This window comes from Rhipicephalus microplus, chromosome 1, assembly GCF_043290135.1.
Source record: "Rhipicephalus microplus isolate Deutch F79 chromosome 1, USDA_Rmic, whole genome shotgun sequence".
In the NCBI taxonomy this organism is placed as follows: Eukaryota; Metazoa; Arthropoda; class Arachnida; order Ixodida; family Ixodidae; genus Rhipicephalus; species Rhipicephalus microplus.
The window spans coordinates 104451591-104471155 of NC_134700.1; the positions used below are offsets into that span (position 1 = coordinate 104451591).

Here is a 19565-nt window from a genome sequence, read left to right on the forward strand (position 1 = left end):
GGCGCCAACATAGTCTTCCATATTTAACTTGTATTTTTGCCAATCGGTGCACTGGACGGCTCTGGAGGACTTGAGACTTGGAAAGCCTTCAATCTTAAGCTATGTTGAGATGTGGTCACTACCCCTTGTTTCCAAATCCAAAAACCAGTGCACTGTGCGTGTGAACGAGCGTGAGACGAAAGTGAGGTCCAGGCAACTGCTATAGGCCGATCCGCGCAGATAAGTAGGGCTGCCGTCATTCACGAGGATAAGTTCACATTCAGAAGCGAAAGACACTAATTGTCTACCTCTAGTGTTGACCCTGAAGCTTCCCCATAAGTAGTGGTGGGCATTGAAGTCGCCAGTTATCAGCCATGGCTGGAAAGTTGAATTCAAAATTCCGCGCAAGCGCTCACGGTCTAGACGACTTGATGGATGTAAGTATGCTCCGATGATGGTGAATGTGGTCTTCTTGTTTTTTACTGTTAGGCAAACGTACTGGTTTTCTTCGTCAGGGGGTACAGGGTGATGAACATAAGTTAAGTCGTGCCGTATGAACACAATGACCGTGCTGCGCTCTCCGTGGGTAGAAGACATAAAGCACTCATATCCAGACAGTCTCATCTGAGCTGAGAGGTTCGGTTCACAAATCACAATTATGGAGAACTGGTTCGTGAATACATATTGCCGGAACTCCGACATACGTGCCCTAAGTCCTGTGGCATTCCACTGAAGGACAGATGCGTTCTTGACCTCCTCTTGAAAGGATAACATGTTGCGGGCCATCGTTTTGCCTTAGAGCTGCAAGCACCGGACTCAAAGTGTCCAGCACTTGGAGTGCCCTCTGCGCTGATGGGGTGTTCATGTTGCTTAGGAGCATGCGCATTGCGCTCATAAGGGTCTGCAACATGTTGATGACCTGGCGATCCTCAGTTGTCGTTTCATCAGTGGTTCGTGATGGCATCGAGGTTGGCGGGGATTGATGCACCTCTGAAACAGGCTGTGTTCGTGGAAGTGATGGCCACTCTTCACGAGGTGGGAGTCTTGACCCTAATTCTGTTTTCGGTGTATCCGTCTTCACAGAGCTTGACGATGGAGGGCCAGTTCTTCTTGCTTGAGATGATGGGTTTCTATCGGCAGATGTCACGTTGCGTGATGATCTTCTGTGGTGACGCCGACGTCGCCTGACAGTAGCAGCGGCTTCCCTGTAGGTTGAATTGTCGCGCACCATGCGTTTCAGCACCACGCGTTCATTTCTCACTCGTGGGCAATCTTTAGACGACGCTTTATGAGCGCCATGGCAATTGGAGCATTTGAACGCAGTTGCGTGGCAGGTGTCTTCTGAATGAGGTTCGGCACACCGCGGGCACACGACATTGCTGGTACATACTCCTTTGACATGTCGCATCTGGAAGCATCTGAAGCATTGCAGGGGCTTCGGTATGTATGGACGGACCTGATGGCGAACGTGACCAACATTGACGTGTGGGGGAAGACTGTCTCCCTCAAAAACAATCTTCTTGTTTTACCGCAAATTCTGGGAGCTGCCGCTCCCTCCTTGCGAGAATGGATGAAGAAGCCTCTCAGGATTTTCGAGGTGGACAACCGCTACGTCTGGCAGCGGCTAGGAAACGAGGGACCACCTCAAGTGGCACAGACAACGAGGCAACGGAGCTTCATTCCGACGGTTTCGAGTAATCGAATGACGACTACACAGTCGTCATGAGCCGCAATGCAAAAAGATGACTGCTACGAACATCGTCGGCGACGAGTATATCCACCGTGCAGGCTACCGCGCAGCGTTGGCCACACACTATACTCTTCATGGCTGTGGACCCTTCAGCCAACCTACGGCGGCTTAACAGGCAAGTCCTCTCTGCATACCTTGAAGGACTCGCTCCAAATGAAATTAAAGACGTCAGGATCAACTCACGGAAGAATGTTCTGGCAGTTGATGTTCTACACCGTAAAGCGCTGCAAAGCCTACAGAACATATCGGAAATCGACACAGTCACAGTTAAATCAGTGATCCGCACTGACTGTAAGGGCAGTGTTGGCGTCATTTATGACGTGGACATTTCCATTCCCGCTGACGATTTCCCAATCTTGATAAAGCCAACTACAGACGACGTCCTCATCAAGCACATTACAAGGCTTGGTCAGTCACGATGCCTAATTCTCATAAATACTTATAGAAAAACCATGGGCTCTGGGAGCTTCTAACTCCTCCGTATTAGTGAAATCATCTCTTCAATTGATCACCGACAAGAGGCACTTTATTTAGGTAACTCTTTTATTGCAGTTGGAGAGGGTGACATTTAGCAAATAACTTCAGGATTCTGAGATTATCTTGTGCTGAAATGTGCCTTGCTGTTTTGTAGCGTAAGCTACATTGGCTGAGATTGAGCAGTTTCCCGTGGCAAGAAAAAAATTGGCAGATTACACGTACAGTGCAAATCGATGATATGCGAAGCACGAATGAGAAAGGTTGATATGTCACTTTAAAATCAGCGCAACGTTACGAGGTGGAGGTAAATCATGCCATACATGACATCCGCGTCATGATTATCATGTTTAGATGTGTCGTTTACTTTCGTCATCTATTCACGTCACGTGATACCAAATTTAGTATATGTGAAGCTAGCGAAACGAACGCGAGCACTCTATGTGCGTGGTATGTTATCATGTTCTTACATGAGATGCGTGTCAGGATTATCGTATTTGCACCAGTCATACACTTTCGTCATCCAATGACGTCACGTAACACCGAATTCGGTATATGTGGAGCTAGCAAAATGGCCGCGAGCGCATCATGAAGGTCCCAATTTACTCCAATGTAGGGTTCGCGCGCGCACACGCTGGGCGCAGCGACGCTACATTATTTAAACGCGAGCACTGTATAGTCTGTCGCCAGGAGCAACCGGCGCGACTAGCATCCGTCGGCGTGGCCTGATGGCAACCAGTGCAAAATGCGACATGCTGCATTTCGCGCCGATGCGTTACCCAGACAACACTGCGTCTCCCTACTTTTTTGACGGAGGGACGCCGGACGCGCTGAAACACGCATGCGTTAAAGCTACGCAGTGCGGGGCGCGCCTGCAAGTATATGGCAAGACCGGCGCCTGGCGTCGCAACGCTGGCGTGACGCGTCGAAATGAACGCTGACGAGCACGTGCATCATCGTCATTCATTGACATCACGTAATATCAATTTTGGCATGTTTGAAGCTAGCGAACTGGCCGCGAGTGCATAATGGGTGTAACATTTAGTCATGTTGTTACATGACATGCATGCCATCATTATCATGTTTGTATGGGTCATTTACCTATGTCGTCTGTTCGCGTCCCGTAATACCAAATTTAGTATAAGTGAAGCTAGTGAAACGGCAGCCAGGGCGTCATTAGCGTGGCTTGTAGTCATGTTGTTACATGACACGCATGTCATGATTGATTATCTTGTTTGCACCAGTCGCATAGTTTCGTCATTCATTCACGTACTGTAATACCGAATTCGGTATATGTGACGCTAGCGAAACAGCCGCGAGCGCATCATGAGCTTGGCATGTCGTCATGTTGTTACATGACACGCATGTCATGAATTTCATGTTAGAATCTATCGCTTGTGTTCGCCATGCAATCAAGTCATATCATACCAGTTTTGCGACATGCCATGTGAACAAAACCACCTCAAGAGCTGCAGGATCATGAAAAATAAATCACGACATTTATGACGTACATCTCATGATTTTCTTGTTTTGACTAGTTAAATATGTGCTTTATACAGTCATGTTATGCCATACCAAGTTTGGTATCGATAACATTATCTTAATGGTCAGGAGAGCTAAAATAGTAGGTGGCTAGATAGATAGATACGCTCAAAGTCGCCGAAGTTCGCTGAGAAATGGTTCGCATTTAAAAAGCAGGCCACAAGTTCACAACGCCGCGGGCAAGGTGGCGGCACAAACAAACTGGCTATGGCCACAGTGCCTAAAATATATACTCAAGGCACTATGCTACTGTGAGCAAGCATGTTGCTGGTAACGAGAGTGTGCGTTTGAGTTGTTTCCGCTTCCGTCAATCAATAGCCATTGAATTTTCAACGGAGGTGTTGGGTGCTACGTTGACTCGATGGACCATTGACTCGATGGCCTTCGAAATCGCCCGTGTGGCAGCTTGTTCTTGTCAGTTGAGTCAGTAAACCATTGACTCAATGGCCTTCAAAAAGCACTTGTGACATGGATATTAAACGAACTTTATTTAGGGCTTGTCAATGGAAAATTACTAAGTAAGCTAAAGAAGTCAGCGCGTTCCATTTTGTGCTATTTTGAAGACTAGCTTGTATAATCCTCATCTAATAACTATATTACATATGCGATGAATGGCTTGAAGGCTTTTTCTGAATGTGGACTTGGCCTCATGAGCAGAGTAAGGACAGTTCACTTGATTAAGGTCAGCAAGTAAAAGCTCTCAGATATTCCTTTTTTGTAAGTCAACAACTTTTGTTGGTGTTACCTTCCTAGATCAGAGAAACTGCTCCTGACTTTTTCTTCAAGACACACAAAAGCTATGAAAAGCGGAATAGCATTCTGTAGCATGAGCTCTACTATGATAAGTCGGGTAAGCATGAAGGGCAGCGAAGTTTTCTGTTCACAGATTCATTCACTAGAAAACGCATGTTTTCCGGGATTATATTTCTGCGTTTCTGCAATATTTTGTGATATAATGTATGTTGTGAAAGCGCTGGCGCGTAAGCTTTTTCTTAACAAATTTAGTTGCGAGCGAGCGCGTGCTCTGTCCTGTGTTCTTTCTTTCTAATAAATACTGCACTCTCCTATACGCAACTTCTTGCACTAAGTAGCCCCATGAATGGCAATTTTGAACTACAAATAAATTTTTGTTTGGTACATAGGCCCACTTCGTAAGGTTCGCAGAGCAGCGGCTGTGGTTGACGAAAGCCAACATAATATTCTGAATAACATCTTTGCACGTAGTTAAAGCCACTGATTTTTTGCCGTAAAGTTTATCTGATTATGCCGCCACCGCTGCCGTGTTGCGTGCTTTGTGCTCTGTTTTGTTATTGCGGGGTTTTCAGTGGCTGAATACGTGTTCTTTCGACAGCCGTCATTTCCATGAGCCTCTGATATGGCTGAGGCTTGCGGCAACTGTGATAAGCCTCGTCCAGACGATGGACGTGCGATGAAGTGTTCATACTGTGGAAACGCCTATCATTTAGGCGACTGCTCCGGTTGCTCGGAGGCCACATTCAAAGGTAATCGCGAAAAGGGCCGCCGACAATGGTGATGCACAGCGTGCTGCATGCCTAAATCAGAAAGTAACGATGACGTGAGCTTGCCCTCCGATATCACGTTATTTATAGCACACATAAGTCGCAGGCTTAGTGCCCTTGCTGATAGGCTATCTCAGTTGGAAGACATTAAGGTCAGTTGAAAGACATTCACCTCAGTTAGAAGACATTCACCTCGTGTTGGTCATCTCAGTTGGAAGACATTCACCTTGTGTAAGAAAAGTAAGATGAAATTCTTAAACAACAGGAGAAACAAGATAGTGAAATACGATGACATACAAAAGAGAGTAACTAAGCTTGCAGAAGACCGTGAAAATGAAATCTTTGATGATCTAAAAAAACCGTTGATGCTCTTCATTGGAGAGGCAGAAAGTTAAACCTAGAGGTTCGCGGTATTCCACTGACACAGAATGAAAACTTGCTTGAAAAGTTGAATGCCGTGGCTATTTGTGTTATCATTTCGTACCTGACACCAAATGATGTTGATGAAATGCATCGGATTTCGTACAGAAGTGGGCAGACACCAGGAATTATCGCGCGCTTTGCAAGGCAGTCTACTCAAGACATGTAGCTAAGCAAGCGAAAAGACCCCCGTGCTCTTAAATCTAATATCCAATTTGTAGAAAACATGACCAAAAAATCGCTACCTCTTGCGCCAAGTCAAGAGATGGGCAGTGAACAATGTTTTTTTTATTTTGCCCCGCCACGGTGGCCTAGTGGCTAAGGTACTCGGCTGCTGACCCGCAGGTCGCGGGATAAAATCCCGGCTGTGGCGGCTGCATTTCCAATGGAGGCAAAAATGTTGTAGGCCCGTGTACTCAGATTTGGGTGCACGTTAAAGAACCCCAGGTGGTCAAAATTTCCGGAGCCCTCCACTACGGCGTCTCTCATAATCAAATGGTGGTTTTGGGAGGTTAAACCCCACGAATAAATCAATGGTTTTTGATTTGCATGGCATGCAAATAGAAAGGTTCTTGTCCGTCGTACTGAACATGATCGAGCGACAGTAGTCCGGAATTTAGCGGGCCTTGACATGCTGCTCGAGAACTGCAACACAAAATAAAACTGCCTGTATTTTTCTTTTTGTTTTGCCTTTCGCTTCACTAATCAGGGATTAACTCCCTACTTTCTGAAACGATAAGCTTATCATAGTTGAAAAAAATTCTCGCAAATAGTAAGCCGTGCTTGAACTTTACCCACTTCAACATTCAATCGGGCCATAATAAGCGGGAGGAACTTGACCGTTTTTGGGGGGAATTTTCCAGGACTGTTTAAAATGTGATTATGTTCTCTGAAACATGGTGTCTTTTGAAATCTGATGGTCACACTCTTCCGACGGATACGTCGTATTACATGAATAGATCCGACATGCGTGGTGGCGGTGTATCAAATGACTTGTAATGTAAATCTAAATTATGAAGTTCTCACAGTGAAGTCCCGTGCACAAGTATTCGGTGTATGTTATCGCCCTACCACTAGTGACTGCTCTAAGTTTTTTTTTTCATTTTTAGAATCGTTCTTTGAATTTTTTTTATCGCAAACCGATATCATTTGATTTCGGGGAACATTTCAACATAAATATGTTAGATGTAAATAGCGCAATACGACAAGTGCTGTCTCTGTTGAATACGCATTCCCTTGACAATGTTATAATGACACCTACAGGATTGATAAGCACACCGACGACTCTCATAGACCTGTTTATAAGTAATTTATAACAACTATTTATACGCTCTGGCAGTATTATTCGGGCCATCAGCGATTAGTTGCCCTTATTTCTTTCTTCTAAGCATACCGTGCCCCCCCCCCCCCCCCCAATATGTAGTTTCTTATAGAGCTATCAACGATGAAACATTGTCTCTCTTTAGTGAAAAGCTAGTAAATCCAAACTTTCATGTAGTGCTAGAGGAATGTAATTCAGACACCACATATAAAATATTTGCAAGTATAATACTAAAAACCTACCATTCCCCATTTGCCTGAAAAAAATGCTGATGCTAGAAAAATGCAGGAAACCTTAGATAACAAAAGAATTACTCAGCCAAAAAAAAAGAGATAGAGTATATCAGGCTTTCATGAAAACTAGAAACCCCGAGGCTCTTAAGGCGTTTAGGGAGTTGAGGAACTCCGTTACAAAAGAGCTCCGGAGAAGTGAATACCTACTACACCAGTTTATTATGACTGCGGGACGCTCGGCTAACATTCGGAAGACTCTAAATACAATACAATCACAGGAACAAATAATTAGAACATTACAGAACGGCGTAGCAATAATGCGTCGTGATTTGGCAAAGAGCTTTAACGCCTTCTTTCTTACTCTTGGACATTCTTTAGAGGATAATGCGAATATTACTTATAAAGACTATCACAGAACATTCAATATTTCTTACACCGGGGTCTGCCAATGAAGTTATCTCGTCTTTTAAGGCAATAAGCAACCGTAAAGCCACCCATGTGTTGGGCATTGAAGTACAACCAGTGAAATATGTAGTAGATATTCTAGCGCCATTTTTAACACACATACTTAACCAAAGTCTGTCATTAAGAATATTTTCACGTGTCATGCAAATTGCTAAAGTTACAGTGATGTTCAAAAAAAAAAGGGAGAAAAATGAATTGAGCGACTACAGGCCAATATTCATAATAGCAGTGTTGTCGAAAGGTGTCCAAAAATTATTTTAAAGTGCTTTTCATCTTTCGTAGACTGCCATAATCCTATGCATCCGGGCACAGTTTGGTTTCTGTAGGAAGAAGTCCACCTTGCTTGCCCTCTTTAAAAAGAAAAAATTTAATTGGAGAAATTTGAATGTAAGAATATGGTGCTGGGTACGTTCTTAGATTTTTCAAAGGCTTTTGACCTTGTTAACCATATCATTTTGTTGAGAAAGATGAAAGCTTAAGGCATTAGAGGCATAGCCCATTCATATTTTCGTCATATTTGAAACATAGAAGTCAATCAGTAATGGTTGCGGGAGGAAAATCAAGTGAAAAACTGGTCAGATGTGTTCTCTAGAGAAGTATCCTAGGACCATTCGTAAATGTACTTTATAATAACAAATTTCCTACGATGGATGATATAGCCAAATTCAATATATATGCAGATTACACCAGTCTACTATTTAGGGAACTCAGAAACACACGTAGGTGATAAAGGCAATGAAGCGCTATAAAAAATAAATTACCGGACGACTCAGAACCACTTAAAAATTAACATTAGCAAAACTAGAACAATATTGTTTCGACCATCGAACAAGAATGTTCAACTAGCACCATTAACACTAAATAAAAAAGGAATTGAGTTATTACCGCCAATAAAAGCTTTGGGCGTCTATTTGAATAAGCAGATGAGATGGGACGGCCACATAAATTTCCTTATTAGCAAACTATCCAGTACAATAGGTGTAATGTGCCATGTCTCTCTTGAATGTCCTATAAGCATCAACATGTTCTTATATAATGCTCTATACGTAACAATATTTAATTATGGATTGCTACTTTGGGGTACTACATCAAAAGAAAACATTGATAAGCTCGCAGCTTTACAAAATTATTGATTAGCATGCAAGGTTTCATATCTCTCACACACCAGTGACCTCTTTATAAGACACAACATTGCTTGGTAAAGTCAATCTTTAACTATATTCTATGTCGGCTGTATAAATCTAGCTTAATAAAAAAATTTGTACTCTACAAACGCTAGCAGGATTACAGGCTACCCTACTAAAGTTTAATATGCGCAAATATAAGAAATTGCAAATGAAGAAATGTCGCACTAGCTATGGTCAACAAATGCTTCGGTTCACGCTCCCAGATTTATTAAATAGAATAAGTAAAGATCAGCCTTTTAATATTCTGAAAGCCTGATTTCAAAAACTACGAAAAAGTTTCACCAGGATATCCTTATCATGAATATGGCTTATAAATAACGCCATCTTTTTTTTTCGTATTTCGCTGTTTCTGAAGGGATATTTTCATTTTTTATTATGTTTTCTTTATTGAGTCTATAAAATCAATTTACTTGTTTCTTTGAATGAAGGATGTTCATGTACATTATAATATGTGTACATTTCGATTCCCTGTTGTTTTTCGTTTTCTTTTCTTTTTCCTTTCCTTCGTTACCACCTTTCAGGCTGTAGCACGTGTTGGGTGGCCAGGACACCCTCAAGCTGATTGTTCTGGCTTTCTTTTTCCAGTGATGTGCCAAGACATCGTGCTGTAAATAAATAAATAAATAAATAAATAAATAAATAAGTAAATAAATAAATAAATAAAAGACGCGCTTAATGCGACGTGTACGCGTGCGTACAAAATGTCAACACTACTGCTTGAAAAACGGCTGAGTTGCATTCGTGGGGGGGCCCTTTGTCCAGTTATCTACGCATCCAACAAAAGTGAAAAATCGCGCGAAACGTAACAAAACGTTTGCGATTGCAAGCACGTTACTCAATATCGGCGCTAGACAACACATCACGGGTTTCACTTAGGGGTAACCACATGGCAACAACGCCTTGCTACGCGCATCCCACGCTTGCGCCCGGGCCCTGACTCTCTCAAGCCCAGGAGGCTGTCGTGCAAGAAACGAAAAGTATGTTCATAGTGAGCGCCACCACTACGCAGAAGAAGAGCGAGTTGACAAAGACGCTACGCATGCCTTATCTTGTGTATGCGCTTAGTATAATCCTAGGCGACTTGTACCTGCTTACTCATCTAGTAACCTTGGTCAAGACAACTAGCTGGAAACTAACGATCGCTTGAAAAATAAGAGAAAAAAAACAAGGTGGGTAATTACGGTTTGTAGGGAAATAATTGGATATACCCACGGCTAACAGGGTGAAAGACATTGGGCTCCACAAATGTCAGTGATAGCGTCGCGTTGATTCGAAGTGGCTGTTGTATGTGGCAACTCAATTTATCTTTTCGCCACGTCAGTGGTGTGCTATCGCAAAGGGTAGTGAGAGCCGCCACTCCAGTCAATGTCTGGTAGGACGATACGTAATCATCTGACCCACTGCTCATAACATGGCTGATAAGAGCCTTCTCGCTTTATTCAGCGTCAGTTATTGTAACTGCCCGCACTCGCTGCTGCCTCGGACAACCACAAAGCACGAATTCCTCTCTCACCTTGGCAGCTCCTATTTGTATCGTTGCAAAACTATTAGCAGGAGGTTTTGCAGCCTTTCTGAATATGAACCATGGGCGTCATCAAAGGGATGCAACACGTCGTTACCCCCTCGCAGACAAAATCTTGTCTATGAACGAATGATCGCAGCAGCAAAAAGCCTAATGAAAGGCTCACATGCTACATATAACCTTAACTATTTTGCAATAGCATCTACTTTGCAAATAGCATTGCCAAGGCAACGTCGATACAGTCCTCGGCCACCCGCGCGGTCGTTCAGTGATTATGTTACTTCACTGCTGACTCGGACATCGCCAAATTTAATTCCGGCCGTGGTGGCAACATATTGACGAATGCCAAAGGTTAAGGGCTCCTAGATTTAGGAGCACGTTAACGAAGCACGCATGACCGAAATTTTAAAGCCCTCGTCTGTCATAATCATACCGTGGTTTTGAGACAAAAGACTACAACTGTTATCACGATGCCGGACGGCTGACGCGATGGTCGCAGGTTCGATACCAGTCACAATGTTCACATTTCGTTGGAGCTGAAAATGCTAGCAGCTTGTGTACTTAGATTTAGGTGCAGATAAAAAAATCCAGGTAGTGGACATTTTTGGAGCCCTACGCTACGGCATTTCAGAATATCATATTCGTTTATTACTACCTCGAGAGTCCCAAGGGTTATTACATGAGGGATGGGAAGAAAGTATATTAGGCTAAACAAAAAATCAAAACAACACAAACAATAAGAAAGCAGCGGTTGGCCATATTTATAAAGATAAAATATTACTTTTTAAGGCGGTTTTAAATTGGGCAAACTGAATTGAAATGGCAATGTGGGTGAGAAGATCGTTCTAGTCTTGTATACCTGGCATATCTTTATTTTTTGGGGGTATGGGAAGGATGACGTTGGGGTGAGAATGGCGCGATGTCTGATGTGCAGACCTGATGAATTACTTGCCTGGTGGAAAGGAAGCCCCGCCGTGGTGGTCTAGTGGCTTAGGTACTCGGCTGCTCACCCGCAGGTCGCGAGTTCGAATCCTGGTTGTGGCGGCTGCATTTCCGATAGAGGCGGAAATGTTGTAGGACCATCTGCTCAGATTTGTGTGCACGTTAAAGAACCCCAGGTGGTGAACTTTTCCGGAGCCCTCCACTACGGCGTTTCTCATAATCATATGGTAGTTCTGGGACGTTAAACCCCACTGTCACAGAACGAGCGCTAAAAAAGAGCGCGCCGCCAAATCCTTGCGACAACGGGCGGCAGAAACGCCGCGAGGTAAAAAGAAAAAAAAAGAAAGCAAACATCCAGGGCTCCCGGGCGCGCGCTCTCCCCGCAGAAGCACGGCTTCGCAGACGATCCTCCTCACCCCACATCGGCGGCCCAGCAAGGCCGCGATTTTTCTCGAACGAAGGAGGCGGGGTCAGACCGAGTGAATCATCCTCCGGAGAGGGCAGTCGAACCGTCTCGTGCCTCTCCCCAGCCTTCGTTGTGTATCGCGCCGACGAAATGACGAGAAACATCTGGAAAGTCGCGCGCAAGGTATTTAACCGAGCAGCCGAGACGAGAAATCAGGAGGAGACGGAAGTGAGCGCCAGAGTGCGTAGAGAGTCCGCCGTGTAGTCGGCGAAGTTTGTGGTCCGTAGGGACGGCTCGAGCTACAGGCAAGAGTGTGTGTTTACCGCTATCGAGCGAAGACCCGTGGCAACCGCTGCGAGTGTGAAGCCGACGTGTTCCGGCGAAGAAGTTGAAGTTTGAAGAGTGGCCAATTGAAGACGGGAGGTTTCCTGGGAGAGAACTTCGAGAGCTGCGGAACGACAACAACGCTGGACTTTGAGTGAGTGATTCTCGGAAGAGTATCATTCAGACTTTTGTTCCAAGGACTTTGGACTGAATAGGTCTTATATCTCTTTAGTCTTTAAGTGTCTTGGTTGTTCAATGCATGCGACTGCATTGTAGTGCGTATTGTTGTCTGTGTCCGTTGTTTCAAGTGTGGTTGATTGTACTGTGTAGTACATTGTCTGTTTGGTGACGTATTGTATGTAACTATTGTGGAGTGTGCATACGTGTGTATTGTTTTTGATCTGCCGTTAATGAGAATATAATTTTGTTTGTTTATCAACTCTCGGCTCTGTCTTGTTCTTTGGGCCACAGCCGGCGTCCGCTGGCGCACCAATAAGGACCACTTCTAAATTGTCCACGCTTTCGTGGTGCGGTTCGGGGGGCCGATACTTCGGCTCTTGGAATTAGCCCGGCGATCGCCTCCCTATTAAACGGGACAGGTGTGACAATTAATCTGGCGTCTGCGAAACAGGACCTTTTGGTGCACAGTGTGTCCGAAGTAGTCAGAAAGAGCCTCGAGTTGGTGATACTGCTATCGGAACGATTCTGTGTGTTGTTCAGTGTTCTCGTTAACGAGTGCAGGGGAGTGTTCCGATAGACTGATTTAGGCAGATACTTTTTGCACGCGGCAAGGTTTTAGTTGCGAGTTGCGAGACACAATGGATCTCGAAAAGTTAGTTGCTCTTGGTGAAAAGATGGGTCTTTCTGGCGTCGAACTACGGAAGTGGGTCACCCAGAAGGAAAAAGAAGAAAAAGAGAGAGCCAAAGAAGAAAAAGCAGCCGAGCTGGAAAAAGAGAGGTTGGCGGTCGAAAGAGCCAAAGCGGAAAAAGAAGCTGAGGTGGAGAGAGAGAGGTTGGCGGCAGAGAGGGCCAAGGAAGAAAAGGCAGCTGAGTTGGAGAGAGAAAGGCTGGCCGCTGAAAGGGCGAGAGAAGAAAGAGAAGCAAAGGAGCGACAACTGAATGAAGAAAGAGAGGCAAAAGAGCGACAGCTGAAGGAAGAACGAGAGCAGCAATTGAAGTTGGAGCTGGAGCGAGAAAAGTTGGCAGCCGAAAGGGCGAGAGAAGAAAGAGAGGCAAAAGAGCGCCAGCTGAAAGAAGAAAGAGAGGAAAGGGAGCGGCAGCGGCAGCACGAGATGGAACTCGAGCGGCTCCGTTTGCAACAGCGAAGTGAAACTCCCGTCCAAGCTAGAGTTGAAAGCAGCGAACGGGAAGATCACGGCTTCCGCTTGAACCCAAGCAAGCTGCTCGTAGCGTTTGATGAAAGGAAGGACGACCTAGACGCGTACCTCCACAGATTTGAGACGATTGCGAGGAGCCAGAATTGGCCGGAACATCAATGGGCAACTGCTTTGAGTACTTGCTTGAGTGGTGAAGCGCTCAGTGTGTACGGCAGACTGACGCCGACCGATGCAGCCAACTATGCCAAGGTGAAAGCTGCTTTGCTGAAGCGATTTAGATTTACTGTAGAAGGATTCCGGGACAGATTTCGGACAGGAAAACCAGCTGATGGTGAGACGGCTACGCAGTATGCCGCCCGACTGTGCCATTATTTCGACAGATGGATTGAACTTTCCGGGACAGCGCAGGAGTACGATGAGCTTAGAGAGCTCCTAATTAAAGAACAATTTCTTACTAGTTGCCACCCAAGTCTGTCGCTGTACTTGAAAGAGAGGAAGGCTGAGTCACTTGAAGGAATGCTTGAATTGGCTGATCAATTCTTGGAAGCGCAAGGTGGCACTAATTTGGCCAAGGTCAAGAAAGATTGTCCCGATGAGTCGAAGAAATTGGCTCCCGAAGAAAAGAAGCGTGCACCAGAGAGCATTCCGCGATGTTTTCTGTGCAACCGAGTGGGTCATCGCGCGAAAAACTGTCGAACGATCTTTACGAGCCCTACGGTAGTAAAATGTTTTAAGTGTGGTGAGACTGGGCACAAAGCAGATGCATGTCGGAACGGAGTGAGTCAAACTCACCAGGTATCCTGTGTGCAAGCAGCACCGAAATCTGATAATAATGCCGTCACTGATGGATTCGTAGAGTTGAAGAATGGGGAGAAAATTCCTATTGTGGGGGCTGTAATGTCAAAACAGCCAACCGGTGTTACGAAGGGAATGCCAACGCTTCCTGGAAAGATTGCAGGCAAGAAGATTACGGTTCTAAGAGACACCGGTAGCTCCACGGTTATCGTGAGGAGAAATTTGGTACGGGAAAGAGAGTTGACAGGCAGAACGAAACCGGTTTGCCTAATTGACCGTACGGTCCGGATGCTTCCCGAAGCAGAAATTGAGGTTGAAACCCCGTACTTCAGCGGGAAGGTTACTGCGTTATGCATGACGACCCCCCTGTATGACCTTGTCATCGGAAACATCGACGGGGCGCGAGGGCCAAGTGATCCAGAATGTTTGGGAGAAGACCCGAAGTTAGAGCCCTCGCCAACACAGCGGCCGCGAGATACAGTGGAGGAGTATCCCGTGACGGATCTCACTAGAGCCCAAGGTGAAGCTGCGGCGCAAGAGACAGCGAAGGAGAAGACGATCGTGTCGAATAAGTTCACGGGCCGAGCAACCGGACTTACGTCGGCACGACCTCAACCGACCGACAGTGTAAAGGAGACGGAGTTGGCCAGCCGGGCAAAATGTAGAGGCATGATCAAGCGGGTAAATAAACAGACAGGACCCGTCGAATGTAATGACACGTTAACGGTGTCGGAAGAGACAACGATGGCTGAGACGACGCCTCAGATATCGTCGTTGGAAAGGGCTCGCCGAAAAAGAACGTGGAAGCACAAGAAGAGATCGAGCGAGCACCGCAAAAAGGGGCGCAAGCGCTGTTCGAAGTACTCAAGATAGGTGCTGAGGTGGAATCAGATTGTGTTTGGCAGGGCTGAGTGACATATGTTGTGTTAATGTTCTTGTTATCCTGTGTCGCAAGTGTATGTCGAGTGAGTCAGTGTTCTGTGCGATGGTGCGATGTATAGTGTTGTATAATTGTTGTATAGACAGAACTTTGTACGTTTGTATTGTTTAGAATGTGTGATGAAGTGTTGTAGGCATGTACCTGTGGCTATATTTCATGTGTTGTGGAATTGAACTACAATGTACGATTGTATTGAGTGATATATTGTGAATGTGAAGTGTCATGAGCGACGTATTGTGTTACAGTCTGTGAGAATGTGTGGTGACTGTTCGCGCTCGTTTGTGTGGTTTTGAATATTATGAGATAATATTCTTAAAGTGGGGGGCAGTGTCACAGAACGAGCGCTAAAAAAGAGCGCGCCGCCAAATCCTTGCGACAACCGGCGGCAGAAACGCCGCGAGGTAAAAAGAAAAAAAAAAAGAAAGCAAACATCCAGGGCTCCCGGGCGCGCGCTCTCCCCGCAGAAGCACGGCTTCGCAGACGATCCTCCTCACCCCACATCGGCGGCCCAGCAAGGCCGCGATTTTTCTCGAACGAAGGAGGCGGGGTCAGACCGAGTGAATCATCCTCCGGAGAGGGCAGTCGAACCGTCTCGTGCCTCTCCCCAGCCTTCGTTGCGTATCGCGCCGACGAAATGACGAGAAACATCTGGAAAGTCGCGCGCAAGGTATTTAACCGAGCAGCCGAGACGAGAAATCAGGAGGAGACGGAAGTGAGCGCCAGAGTGCGTAGAGAGTCCGCCGTGTAGTCGGCGAAGTTTGTGGTCCGTAGAGACGGCTCGAGCTACAGGCAAGAGTGTGTGTTTACCGCTATCGAGCGAAGACCCGTGGCAACCGCTGCGAGTGTGAAGCCGACGTGTTCCGGCGAAGAAGTTGAAGTTTGAAGAGTGGCCAATTGAAGACGGGAGGTTTCCTGGGAGAGAACTTCGAGAGCTGCGGAACGACAACAACGCTGGACTTTGAGTGAGTGATTCTCGGAAGAGTATCATTCAGACTTTTGTTCCAAGGACTTTGGACTGAATAGGTTTTATATCTCTTTAGTCTTTAAGTGTCTTGGTTGTTCAATGCATGCGACTGCATTGTAGTGCGTATTGTTGTCTGTGTCCGTTGTTTCAAGTGTGGTTGATTGTACTGTGTAGTACATTGTCTGTTTGGTGACGTATTGTATGTAACTATTCTGGAGTGTGCATACGTGTGTATTGTTTTTGATCTGCCGTTAATGAGAATATAATTTTGTTTGTTTATCAACTCTCGGCTCTGTCTTGTTCTTTGGGCCACAGCCGGCGTCCGCTGGCGCACCAATAAGGACCACTTCTAAATTGTCCACGCTTTCGTGGTGCGGTTCGGGGGGCCGATCCTTCGGCTCTTGGAATTAGCCCGGCGATCGCCTCCCTAATAAACGGGACAGGTCTGACACCCACATATCAATCAATCATGGTGAAAAAGAATGAAAAAAACTTTACGGTGAGAGGCAGATGATGAAGATGAAGTTAATACATCACGGCTGACACACTTACGTTAGTGGAGTGATTTAATATAATGAATCAGAAAGCACGGTTCATAACGTGGTTTTGGGATGTAAAACGCGACAATCATTCTTCTTCGTGCATTATTATTATTATTATTATTATTATTATTATTATTATTATTATTAGGAATTTAAGTTTATGTATACGTCAAAGGCATGCTACAAGTGCAGAGATTATCCAGTAGGAAAGACCATGTGTTGCAATACTGTGTGAACCAATCTCGACCCCCACCGCGGTGGTCTAGTTGCTAAGGTACTCGGCGGCTGACTCACAGGTCGCGGGATCAAATCCCGGCTGAGATGGCTTTATTTCTGATGGAGACGGAAACGTTGTAGGCCCATGTGCTCAGATATGGGTGCACGTAAAAGAACCCCAGGTGGTCAAAATTTCTGAAGCCCTCCACTACGGCGTCTCTCATAGTCATATGGTGGTTTTGAGATGTTAAATCTCACATATCATCATGTGTGAACCAATCTGTAATGAAAAATTATCAACATGGTTGGGCTCATGATAATGTGAAAATAAACATATTAAAATTAATATCATCACAAAAACTAATTTCACTAGTACTAATAATATAATTGTTCCTACATTGGACAGTAAGAAAAATGTGAATGCTGTGTGTAATGACTGGAAGGTAAAAATGGTGATTGCAAAGCGAGCCACCAATACGTGATAAGCGAGATACTAATTCATATCACTTGAATGACTAGGTGGAGCTTTTATTAGAATGTTTGCCTATAGCTAAGGAAAGTCACGGCTACGACGAAGAATGAAACACAATGAAGCGTACTCTTTTTGGCAGCAGACTGCCAAAAAGAGTACGCTTCGTGCTTCGTTATCACGGGAAGAGCGAATACGTTTCTTGTCTTTGACAACGAGATGCACTACTTTAGAAGGAAGTGCGAATACTGAATGCAGGAACAGCGCAAAGTAGTTACTTCGTAACTACGGAAGCGAAAAAAACAAGGACAGAAAAGAGCGCTCTTTAGGTTGCGCTTTCCCTGCATTCAGTATGTCCTATCAACTTGCCCAAGGTTCCACGCTTCATGAGTGCGAATAATACTAAGAAACAACAAAAGTGGTCTTTCAAAGGCATTCTATTCAACACTTTCGCCTTATAAAACTTACAACGAAAGCGAAAACCGATGCATTTATATAACTAATAATCTAATCACAGACTACGTAGTGCTCCGGCGTTGCCCGTATCTAAACGTAACAGTGGGGTTATTTCCTTGATTAGAGGGGCAACAGGTGTGTATTTTGCTGACAGATGGAAAAATTATTGATTTCACAAAGAATGAGTTGTTAACGTCGACTGTGACAGGGCAAGGATGGGCAAAAAGCATAGTTTTCTTAGAAATGGCACCCGAGTAAGTGAAAAGAATTTTATCACATGCAATGACTGGACTAAAACTTTCTGATGTATACCAATAGATCGGCACTAATCTTCTTGGTGTTCTCATCAACGTGTTTTCATTATGTTAGCACTGCAGTTCACTTATACTGAAAGCGGCAAAGTATAGACCACCTGAGGTTATCTATTTAGATTGCTCTCGAGATATTCTGTGCAGTCGGGCTGAAGTGCGAAACCTAATGACACCTCGTATATGCGTCCCTTATCACGCAGCACACCTCTCCAGGAGAGAAGCCAAAAAGCAAGCTGCTTCGTGAGCTCGTGCCAGCGCTGGCTTGATGCCAACAGGCCAGAATGATGTCGAACATCCTGAACCGAAGCTTCAGAACTCACCGTCGGACGCACAGCACCCCTCCAGGTCGCATGGTGACCGCCACGGTGACCGACCGGATTCCGAGGAATAACACCTTGTCTGCGTCGGGGGCTGCGCTTAACGACGTTCCCGAGGACGAGGAACTTCGAAGTGGCGGCCGGAGACAAAGCTCGGTGGCCCTCGTGTCTGCGACGGCGTCGACCACGCCGGTCCCAATTCAGGACACCAAGGTTTCCCTCGCAATGTACGCCACGCTAAATGCGTCAGGAGGTGCTCTTCCCAAGAACCGAGACTGGCTTCGGTGAGTATACGCACTAGTTGTGAGATGAAGACTGCTCGAAAAGTTGGAAAGACTCGCATCTGCACCTTGCTCCTATTTGCGTTGTTCCAGATGCAGAAGGGTGCTCTAGCGTTTCTCATATTTTCATCGCTCCTTTGTTTACACTGTCCAAGATGAACAGAATGCTTGAGTGTATGATTTTAGAGTGATTACTGCATGCACTAGCGGTGACAATTTGCTGAGGGCGAGCAGCCATGTCCGCCACGATGGATCAGTGCCGGGCGTGCTCGTCTGCTGATTCGAAGATCCCTGCTTTTATCAACGCCGTGGTGGTCACATTTCAATGCACACGATATGGTAGAGCCTCATGTACTGTGTGATGTGAGTGCACGTTAAAAAAACCACCTTTAGACTGGTAAAAGATTTAGATGTTAAAACACCTTTAACACCTTTAGATGTAAAACACCTTTAGATGTTGAAGCACGCAAATTTTGACCATCTGCAGATAGTCCAAGCTTACAGAGTGCTGCACTTCGGCTCTCTCATAATCTTATCTTAGTTTTGGCCCCTAAACTCCACATATTAGTTTTGATTTGTGGTTCTTATTGAGAGCTTTTGTTTGCTGCATCAGAGGTCAGCCTAGAGAGAGAGTATTAGGCAAGAAAATAAATTAGATATATTTCACGTGCTTCTAGGCTGTAATTCAGGGCCAGCAGTGGTGATTTTCCCTCCCATAAAAATTCGGCAGTCCCCATGTACCATGGCAAACGATCAGGGGCCCAGCTAGAATGTTTTTTCGGGGGGAGGGGGGTGTTCACACTGGCCCGACGGGGAGGGGGAGCACAGGCATGAGCTTTCCTTTGTGATGTG

The 19565-nt window shown here is 45.4% G+C and overlaps 1 protein-coding gene across 9 annotated transcripts in view; it reads left to right on the forward strand.

Moving 5' to 3' along the window:
• LOC119172020 (cytochrome P450 2J1) overlaps positions 1 to 19565 on the forward strand; it is a 273137-nt gene that overhangs the window by 84999 nt on the left and 168573 nt on the right. For 8 of the 9 annotated variants that reach the window (XM_075886667.1, XM_075886682.1, XM_075886659.1 and 5 more), the window contains one exon: positions 18316 to 18716. In XM_075886667.1, the coding sequence (XP_075742782.1) occupies positions 18397 to 18716 (320 nt within the window). In that variant the 5' untranslated portion in view covers positions 18316 to 18396. Of the gene's footprint in view, positions 1 to 14329; positions 16120 to 18315; positions 18717 to 19565 lie in introns of those variants that run through there. The other variant, XM_075886664.1, reaches the window with a different exon arrangement.